Below are 10989 nucleotides of genomic sequence, written 5' to 3'. Positions count from 1 at the left end.
ATGCTCTTTACCTTTCTGTAGCTGTATAAGATACAATAACACACTGCATATTTTTTACATGCATGAACTCTGTTTTTGCCCTTTTGTATTTGACCTAAATATCCTTATCAGCTGTTGTAGTTTTCACCCGAGATAGTGGAGATTATTGCAGTATCCCCCTGTCATTTTCTTTTCACATTCAAAAGAAGGAGCGGGTGGCTTTAACGCTGTTTGACAGACTCATTCATGCCTTTATAATTATTTACGCTGTGCAATTTTTTTTTTTTTTATTTCTTTTTTGCCGTCTCCATTCAGCTCCTGAGTGCTGTGATGGATAGCGGAGGAGGAGATAAGAATTGATATCATGGTCCTGACAGTCACCTCCTCCCTTGCTCTTTCTCCTAACAGTTGTGTGGCATCGCGGGGCTCTTGCTAAGGAGCTTTGTCGGTGGGCTCCTCCGATGAGCGTCGACGCTAATAAGCCGACGAGCTTCGCGAATTTTGCGTGGGTGAGGGAGCACACCTGCCTGCACGAAGAAGAAGAAAGAATTATTCTTTTTTTCATTCTCATTTAGTTAATTGCTTCCATTTAGATATGCACGTTCATTCCACACAACATGGACAAAATGCCCATGTGACTTACTTCCAATTAGCGAGCGCAAGTGTGCTCTCTAAGGTTCCGTTTAAACAATGTAATAAAGCTGCCCGCGCAACAAATAATATCCACCCTCATTGGAGGAAATTAATTTGGGATTTCGAAGGCTCAGTTAGGGCATTTTAAATCCTTGAGAAATCAATATCCCATTAAATTCTTGTCTTTTACTGCAAAAAATGGCCTTTTCAAGTGTCCAGCTGGGCTCCACATAACTGGAGTTGGTCTCCCTTGATAATCGCAAACAATTAACACAATCATTTCAAGCGAAGGGGGAAATGTCTCGCAGAGCATTGTCGCAACTCTTCTGACGTCCATGACAGTTTTGGATCAGACTGTGGTGATTTTATTTATTTTTTTTGTGTGCATAAACAGCTGGAAACACAGACAAAAAATATCATCATTAGGCAGTCACAGCCCATCCTCTGTCCACATGGGCGTGTGGGGGCGCAAGCGAGAGACACGCTGTCATAGGAAGAACGATCACGCCGCATGGCGAGGTGGCACGTGCTTGACGTCATCGCATCGGTCTCAAGTGTGAGGTGATAATGTGCGGCTGATAGGATGTGACGGGAACTTTTAATTGGTCCCCGAGTGAGCCTGTAACCTTTGGAAGGGTGATGCTTGATATTCTGTCATCAGTCTATCTTTGAGGTGATGCTGACGCCTTACCTGCTGCTCTCACTCGGCACTGGTGAGACTGGCTGGGCAATTGGAAGGGGGGGTGGCGAGAACCTAGAGCGAATTACCAAAAATACACTTCTCCTCAAATGATAATTTATGCTGCCTACTATCAGCGTATAAATAGTTCGCTTCAGCAAATGGATCACATTGGCAGACACCATTTACATCCGCAAAGCTTCCCATTCTGACCATTTCTTTTTTTAGGAATGAAGCTTCTCTTCACATTACATACACTCCTTTCACCACAGCAAGATATTAGAAGCCTTATCCAGCGTGGCATATTACTTATTACAGGTTCAGCAGAGTGTTAAGTGTGTTGCTCAGGGACACAGTTGTAGTAAGAATGTATCCAACCGTAACACGGTTGGGCTAAAAAAAAATAAATAGTAATACAAAAACCAATTACTTACTGAAGGAGTATAATCTTTCAAGTCTCAGTGTGCTGGCAAGCATTTGAAGCACATGGTAAGAACAGATGTCATGTTTGTGGGAAAAACTCAATCATGCCATAATGACTCATTGTAAGAGGGAAAACGAGAGTTTCTGTAGTAGTTTGTATCGACTCGTGATTGTATCATAATGGAAATGAATTTCCATAATATATTACACACATTATATACATTATATATTACACAGTACAGTGCAACAGGTTTAGACAGTAGTAAAGCAATAAAAAGGTTTTAATCTTCCCAACAGTAACTAAATCTAAGATCAATAATTACATAAAAATGATTTAAAAAAATAACTTAGTGGCAATTTCATTTGACAAACTACTGAAACACAAATTGCCGGTTGGTCAGGATGAGCTCAAGCCAGGTGTTTTACTTCCTTGGAACCTGGACACGTTCCCACTATGAATAAAGTTTAAGGAAACTGCATAATTTGAGAGGAGGGGAAACAAAGACACAAAGGGGAAAAAAGAAGGGTGGAAGTTATTTTTAAGCACCGTGTGGTTCTGCACTGAGGTCTTTTGTTATAGGAGATTTTGAACCAGAATGGAGCAGTGCAATTTATCAAGGTGAGAAGTTGTCAGTTCAAATACATTTCTGGAGCAGCTGAGTAGGATGCAGAGAAGAACATGCTAATGATGGTTCCTTTACATTTCCTGTGGATGAGTCAGGGTAGCATGAGGGGAAGTGTGTACAGCGTGGGCTGCAACAGTTTAACCAGCACTCAGTCCATCACCCCTAATGCATCAGTGCTTACTTTCATCAGTGCGCTCAGTTTGCGTTCATGCGTTTATTCACGGTGGTTTTTATTCAGTGGTTATTGTCAAGTTGTTGGGTGTTTTTTTTTCCATTTCCATTTGCACTGTTATTTTTGCACACTGTGAATCCTCAAAGCGTCGCAATCTCACCTCTCTGTGTGCTTGTATGTGGTGAGATGCCATTAAATTTCACTTTGACTTAAGTGAATGAACCGTAACACCTTTACCTTTCTGGTAAACTTTTTAGGATGGTAGACAGTTTTCAGCCAAGGAGACTGGTGCAGTGGATGAAAAACACATCAAGCTTTTTTCGGAAGATGTCAAGCAAGCTCAGAACTGGCAGAAACCATACCTCTGACTGGGAAACAAGACCAATCAACTGTACACACAAGACTTTAGGAAATGGGGCACAGAAAAGAAGGCAGAAGTCAGTTTGTTCATTAAATGCCTGGATAACGAGTCTGCAGGCAACAGTGAAGGCTGCATGGTGGAGGTTCCTTGCAATTTTGGGGCTGCTTTTCCTCAGCTGGATTTGGAGATTTGGTCAGGATTAATGGTGTCCTTGATGCAGAGAAATACAGACAGATGCTTATCAATCATGCAGTACCATCAGATGATTCGGCCCAAATTTATTCTGCAGCAGGACAGAAAGTCAATGCCATTAATAACCATCTTTGGTCTAAAGAAGAACACTGATTTCTCTGTAGAATTTAATTGAATGGCACATTTGGTTCATAAATGCTCAATTAGACTGTGTAATGTGAAGCATTTACTGTGAAGACGAAGCAGGCATTTTTGGCGTGCGTTTTAATCACTTCATCATCGGTCCAGTGAAATAACCTTCAGGAACCAATTTTGTTCATTTTTGGGAACTGAATGGTGCTGTGACCTGCCCCAGCCCCAAGATCTTTTTCTTGTTTGTGTTATTATGTCTGGATTTGGTTTAAATGACCTTCCCACACTTGTCAATTCAACTGTTATTAGTCTCTGCTGAAACAAACAAAAAAAAAATCAATTTTGCCCTGCCAATATTTCATTCCGACTTTTTGTAAGCTGAATGGTGGGAAATTTGTTCAGATCAGCGACAGCAAATCGTTCATGTTATAGACCTGTGATGAGGTGGCAGGCTCTTTGCTTATTTGGTGGGGATGGGTTGTGATTTGGTCAAATTTGCAGTGCAAACTGTTGTTAAACCTCCCTGTACATAAAACCTGGAAACGCTTGTGCTTGATGAAAAGTATGTACATATGCTGCATGCAAAGAGGATGTTTGTCAAATGCTGGTGCATTAAATAACTGCAATATCTGTCCAATTCAACAAGACCAAAATCTGTTCCTCGTGTACAGTGCAGGATTTACATGCCGAAGTCGCAGTGTTCTTGAGGTAATTACATGGAGAGAAATGATAGGATGTCAGCATAAAGAATTAATGAACAAAACTAAGCATTTATTTTTTTTTAAAGACTTTGCCTGTGGACAATTTCCACATAACCTGAAGTCCGTTGTCAGATTGCTGCCACTTAAGATCACTTAAATGTGCCCTATTGTGAAAATTTCACTTCGTGAGATTATTTAACATTAACAAGAGTTCCCATAGCTTGTCTAGGGGAATTCAGAGGGTGGATCTTGTGTACGATGGTCTGATCTGGAATGTCTCCCCTTATGTTGTCATAAGGGTAAAGGTTACCTCCCCTTTCTCATGGTTTGCCCGCCCAGAGAATTTCCCAGTCCTTTCCTACAGGGCTGCTTCCTTAACCGCAAGCCCACCACTACCCCAGTATTGTTGATGACGTAATTTTCGCAAATGTCCCCTCAACTTCTGTAGTCCCCTCTCCTCCTCATCCCACCTCTCTCCTCTTCATTTGATTTAAAGCTACAAACACCGAAATGGCTAAGAGATCTCATTGTGGGACTGACTAAAAGTGGCTGAATTTAGGAAAGAGACCGGAATATAAATATAAGTCATAATAGGGGACCTTTTAAAATCTTTATTGAATACGGTGTCTGTGTTACCTGTGACTTATTTCACTAAAATAATGAGCACTGTTCTCAAAGCACAATAACAGACGTAGTAGTTTGCCAATGTTTCATGAAGTATGTCTTCAGATTTTAATAAACAGATGCTAACAAGAACCCACCCACCCAGTCCTTTTTCCTTGGGTGTCCTCACCCACAAAACAAACTTTTTTTTATTTGATAAATGAAAGAAAAAAAAAAAACAAAGCAAATCGACCAGGATTTCTGTTTCCAGAAATCTCTGCTAAATTAATCTTGGGATCACATCCGCTATCAAACCAGACATGCAGATAGATTGCCCTATGTTGTAATGTTTGTACTTTATTGATTTATTTTTTTGATCATATTATAATGTTCATAGCAAAAATAAACATTTATGGATGCCATTTCTTTTGCCATATCCGGAGAAGTAAAGATGTTATGTATCTTTGATGAATGAAGAGTACAAAACTAATATCATTCACCACTTTTTTTTTTTTTTTTTTTTTACTTTTCCTCTAGATATTTTGGTTGAGGGGAGGGTGGTAAAGACATCAAAAGTGGAATGATCAAAAGAAAGGTGATGAGTGTGCCAACATGCAAAGACGGTCCTTCCCATGCATGCTCATCACAGTAGCAGCACCTCATTTAATGTGGCATTTTGCTCCATTTGATAGTGCTGCTCAACAATCGTTCCCTGATATTTCAACGGCTCAGACACTTCCTCTCCCTCTCCCCTACTGCCTGATCATTGTATTTGCTCACTATTTTCCCCCCTCCTCTGATGGCATCTTTCTTTGGCGCTCGTGGGGGAGCCTTAGCTGTCCTCTTCCCCCATGGCTGTCCTGCTAAATGGTGTGTGATTCCACCCCCCAGCTCAGCAAAAAAAAGGCATAAAAGTGAGAGAAAGACGACGCCGTTGTTCATCATTCAGATGGGTTCTCCACTCTGATGCTCGGAAACGGAGGATAATTTAACTTCAGGCCATTGCATTGTTCCCTTTAAGCTCCTTACCTCTAAAATATTCATATTTCATGGTGCAGGCAACAAATCTGTGATGGTGGTGGAAGCATCAGCAGCACCGGAGAGAGGTGTAGAGCAAAAGAGAACGTCAAAAGGCTGCATAGAGAAAACCTGGAAAAAAAGAAAAAGACACGAGAGGAAGATGGAGAGCGATTTAGAGAGAAAAGAACCAAGAAAGGCTGAGACAGGAACACATCAGATAGCGGGGAGGGTAACAGCGAGAACGATTGCGAGAAAGGAGAAATTCACAAAGGCGTTTGTATATAAAAAAAAAAAAAAAAAAGGAATAAAAATTAGAGGCTCTTTAGCAGATAGGCTTGTCGGCCTGCAGATAGGCGAGCGCTCACTGACAGCCACTTCACAACAGCCCTGCTGTCACGTACGACAATAGCAACTCCCGTCATCTACTCGCCGGGTCGCGAATGCTGGAGCTGAGGGGAGACAAAAATCATAATTGGGATCTAAATGACGTCGGCCACTGTCACTCCACCGACCAAAGGAGAGGCGCGGGGTCACGATTTAACGTTCCTCTGTGGGAGCTAAATTGAGCGCAATCGGTGGCACTGGCACTGTGCCGTGAATGTGAAAGGCGCCGCGCGGCTCTAAATTCAGGCCATGCCATTATGTGTGCCATTAAGTTTGTTGCACCGCCAGTTGAATTGCCATTACATCTTGCATAATTGGCATAGTGATTCCTACGTTTTATTTATTTATTTATTTATTTATTTGCATTCTCCCTGGGCCCAAGAGTCCTCATTGAGTACCGAAATGGGAGTCATAAATCCCAAATTGCCGCTTTGTCATTCTTTTGTTACGGAGCACGCACGCACAATGGCCGTTTCACATACAATCCGGTTTCGTTTTGTCTCACTTGTTTATGCTTTTCAGACATCAGTGAATGAGAATACAGTGGGCTTTTACTGATTAATTAAGGCTATTTTATTCCCATTAAGGGCCAAGGAATTGCTTCATTTTGTTTATTGCCAGAAGGGCCACGTGAAAAATTAATCCGTTTCCACTTTTCTGTGGCCTTGAAAAAACAATTGTCCAACTTTCCTTGGTGGCAACTTTAATGTGTCTCTAGCGTGAAGTCCTTGTGAGTAATAAAAGGTGAGACTTTTCACGTTGGCCTCCCGCCCACTGCCTTGCCATCTTTACGGTTGTCTATTAAGCACAGGCAAGCGCAGAACGTCACTATTTGTCCACTTGAAGGAACACTTCAGACGTGCCCGGAGTCGCACGCGATCGGCGCTGTAAGTAGGATGTTCACACGTGGCCTCTGTGACTGCATGTAAAAATCCGATGCACAATTGCTATGCTAATTGGAAGCCGTGGGTGTGGGAGGATGCAAGCGAAGGCAGGGAGAGGGAGAACAGAGAAAAGCGTCAAAAGACATGGCGCTAGTTTTCAGAGCCGAGGTTACAGATTCACGCTAATGCTGCCATTAATAATGTCTGACTGTTTGTTGCCTGGCAAGTAGGAAGTCTGAAACAGCAGGTGCTTTGGCATGGACGTGGCTGCAGACCTAACAGCTTTATATCTCTGTTTATGAATCACTCTTGAACAGTGATGTATGGATAGTTGCCCATGATGAACCAATTCTATCAGTTTAGCACCACTCTGTGAGTTAATGTATGAATAACAAGTTCATACCAAAAAAAAAAAAAAAACAGTTTTGGACAGAAATCCATTGAAAGTTCTTGCTATTGAGACCTCTTGATCTCAGAGTTCAACTGCATGTGTATCTGAAAGAACTGCGTTGTGGGCTTCATGAAACCAGGAGAAAATGAAAATCTCACTGTGCCTATTTGTCTTTCCTCAGCAGAACTGGGGCTTGGATGGGAGTGCGGTGGTGATCCAAGAGAGGCGACTGCATGTGGGAGCACACAATGGCTGGACCTTTCTGGAGCGACCCCAGGTGGTTGTGCTAGAGCCCGAGCCGGCTGGGGTCGAGGTCGCAGTGCCAGCTTCAGGCAAACCTCCACAGACAGGATCAGGTGCCTGGCCCCAAACCAACTGCCCCCCACTCCCCTGCCACACTAAACACAGTATGCGGTTAAGGAGACATTTTATTGCTTGACTATTCTGTGGTTCTCAAAAGGACTTAACTCAGTTATATACTGCTACTACTAACCCCCCCCCCCCCCCCCAAATTGAAATTTGAAATGAAACCAAAGTTGTTTCAATAAAGTATTTTTAATTGATACGCTTTGATAATACATGATTCTTCTCTTTCCCCCTTTTTAAAACTTAAGTTTGCTCTTCTCCATTATTCAGTAAACACATTTTATGGGGAGAAAATGTGGAGTGGGTGAGAGGGCGCGGCCATTCCGACGGATGTATGATCAAAGCCCTGAGCAGGAAGATTGATTTGTGCTTGTATGAGATCACAGTCAAGTAACAAGAACACAGTCAAGTGTAAAGGCGTGAACAAATCAAGAGTGAGAACAGAGTTGTGACTTATTTAAAAAAAAAAAAAAAAGTCAAAGTACAAATTAACAAACTCAAGCGGCTGAGGCTTGTAGAAACCCTGTTTTTTTTTAAATTTTTTTGCTGAACTATGCTTCCAAAATGTGAAATGTATTTGTAAGCCATCGGTGGAATGGGAATTGGTCTCTTTGGAACCTTTTTGAGGCTGTCAAAGCATCCATATTGCAGGCCTCACACTCTCCTATATTTTATCCAAATGGCTCACATTTATATTTTCTCCAAGCATACGGAGTCTTGTTTGTTTAGTATTTTTTTTGCCACTGTTTTATTCCAACTCCCCCTAGACTCTGAAACACTCCCACGGCCGCTGCTGAAGTCATCCCTAGACAGTTTTTCAGTGTGCACATCTTCTGTGAAAGCAGAGCTGTGTAGCTCACTTGAAGTACAATAGGGTTGACAGATGCATACGCTTGTGGGATGTGACCTGGAAGTTCACACTGAAAAAAACTGGTGTGTGTGTGTGTGTGTGTTTCACTACTGGTTTGCTATAATGTGGTTAGTAGTAATTATTCTTGTCATGGCGTACATTTACAGCATTTATCAGTAGTTACAGGGACAGTCCCCCTGGAGACACTCAGGGCTAAGTGTCTTGCTTAGGGACACAATGGTAGTAAGTGGGATTTGAACCTGGGTCTTCTGGTTCATAGGCGAGTGTGTTACCCACTAGGCTACTACCACCCTGTACATGTGCGTACGTGTGTTTGCCTTGTTGGTAAAAAAAGTCAGTTTGCGATTGAACTCTGGTTAAGGTCCTTTATTATAAATTGGTTCTGTCTCATTCTAATTGGTAATGCTAGCGTTTGTGACCGGTTACGCACAGTTCCCTTTCCAACTACCATGCATGTACCTGCATCATCAAGACTGCATCAGTTGTGCAGCTAAAAAAATGGCCTGGCAAATAATAATTTTTGCTTCCCCGTGGGTATGAAAGCATTTTAACGGGCCCGTTATGAATAGCGGTGCGTAGGTTGTAATTATGCAGCTGGTGGGAAGTAAACACGTCGTTTCTCTGCCGTGCCGTGCAGAAACATTCCTCAGATTTGCTCTCCTGGGGGTTTCCTGTGATTGAAAGCTGCTCGCCCTCCTGACCCCTTTTAGAGGTGTGTGTGTGTGTGTGTGTGTGTGTGCGTTTCTGTACAGCACACTGGTCCCCAGTATCCAGTAAAGCTGATAGAACAGAGGAAAACAGGACAGCTGCCCATGTCTCTTAATGAAATTTATTTTTTAAATACTTTTAGCTGCAGCTTTTTTTTGTGAAAAAAGCATTATGAGGAAGTGAGAGATCAGAATTTGAACCAAACCAAAAGGAAAAAAAGTGCAGGTCAATTGAGTGAAAGTGAAGTGATTGTCACCATGTACATTACATTTACATTTACAGCATTTATCAGACACCCTTATCCTATAAAAGTAACCAAGAAGTAGAAGTGCAAAGTAGGTTTTTTGTAATAAAGTCTAAATGGCACCTTCCCTTCACTCTCCAGAACAGGTTGGCATTCTCTAAACCCATTTACTGTAAACTGGGCTTCTTACAAGCAACTTACAATCAGTAGCTACAGGGACAGTCCCCCCCTGGAGCAACTTAGGGTTAAGTGTCTTGCTCTGGGACACAATGGTAGTAAGTGGGATTTGAACCTGGGTCTTCTGGTTCATAGGCGAGTGTGTTAGCCATTAGGCTACTACCACCCTGTGGTGCACAACAACACGGTGCACACAACGAATTGTGTCCTCTGCATTTAATCCATCACCCTTGGTGAGCAGTAGGCAGCCATGACAGGCCCTCTGGGAGCAGTGTGTGGGGACGGTTCAGTGGCACCTTGGCAGACCGGTATTCGAACCGGCAACTTTCTGATTGTGGGGCCGCCTCCTTAACCTCTAGGCCACCACAGGCCACTGATTGTGAGTGTGAAGCCCAGTTTACAGTAAATTGGTTTAGAGAATGGCAACCTGTTCTGGAGGTCCCATATAAACTCCCGAGCCGCTTTATTACCAAAACCTACTTTGCACTTCTACTTCTTGGTTACTTTTATAGGTCCACCTACCTTCCCAACACAACGGCTACAAACACTCAAGCACAACCAAGGTGAGCTAGGAGGGTGGGCTGTTCCAACCACTGGAAAGCAGAGCAGTGTGTGTGTGTGAAGTGACTGCTCAGTACAGATGAACTGGGAACAAAGAGGAATGAACATGTAAACTGGGAATGAAATTAGTGTGGGCAGATGAAGGGGGAGGAGGAGTAAATTGACAGTGAAGTATAACATAGAATCTCACTTCATTGTGCCCTCCTTCAGATAATGGATAATAACTCTGGATCTGGGCTGAAGCCTCTGCTTATCATTTATGTCTTGTTTAAGAGGTGATTAAGGGGAGGTCGCTGGAGGTCTTTCCTTCTGTTTAACATGGATGCCATGTCACTGACCTCTGAATTATGGCTTTTTAAAAGTTTTATTTAAATAGTGGAACTTAAAAACTTCACTCTATGGAGACTCTCATTATTTTCCCTCATATATAATTTTTTTTTTCTTTTATTCTCTGTAGCTTGTCATCCACAAACGTCTTGGCCCTGCGCAGCAGTCTAGACCTGAAGATGCCAAGACACCCAGCTCTGGCAATCGTCTTCCAGCTCGAGTATGTCTTCTCTGCCCCGATGGGTACAGATTTGAAGGTAAGTGTTGGAAGAGATGTGTGATTGAGGCGTCACGATGCCTGGACCACTACACCCGTGCACCTCTGGGAGACGTTCCGGCAGCACGCTGCTTCTCCCCAAGGAAATTAAACAGGGATCTGTGTCCAGAAAGCCTCAGTAAATAAACTCGTTGTATGGAAAAGAGGGGGGGCTGGGGGTGTAGAAACAGAGGGGAGGGGGAACAGAATATACCGCCATAGAGCCCAGATCCAATTAGGATTCATTCAGCCTGAGTTTCACCTCATCTGCTCCCGCAGTTCAGTACTCGCGCTTGGGC

At 42.8% G+C, this 10989-nt stretch overlaps 1 protein-coding gene across 1 annotated transcript in view; it reads left to right on the top strand.

Annotated features, from left to right (window-relative positions):
- Nucleotides 1-421: 421 nt before the first annotated feature.
- The window catches only part of nphp4 (nephronophthisis 4), a 73892-nt gene continuing 63324 nt past the window's right edge, over nucleotides 422-10989 (top strand). The window contains exons 1-3 of the mRNA XM_028993452.1: nucleotides 422-488; nucleotides 7362-7536; nucleotides 10565-10691. Coding sequence (XP_028849285.1) covers nucleotides 10614-10691 — 78 coding nt within the window. The 5' untranslated portion in view covers nucleotides 422-488; nucleotides 7362-7536; nucleotides 10565-10613. The remainder of the gene's footprint in view (nucleotides 489-7361; nucleotides 7537-10564; nucleotides 10692-10989) is intronic.

This window comes from Denticeps clupeoides, chromosome 10, assembly GCF_900700375.1.
Source record: "Denticeps clupeoides chromosome 10, fDenClu1.1, whole genome shotgun sequence".
In the NCBI taxonomy this organism is placed as follows: domain Eukaryota; kingdom Metazoa; phylum Chordata; class Actinopteri; order Clupeiformes; family Denticipitidae; genus Denticeps; species Denticeps clupeoides.
Note: the sequence above shows the minus strand (reverse complement) of the source record. Positions and strands in the feature narration are given on the sequence as shown.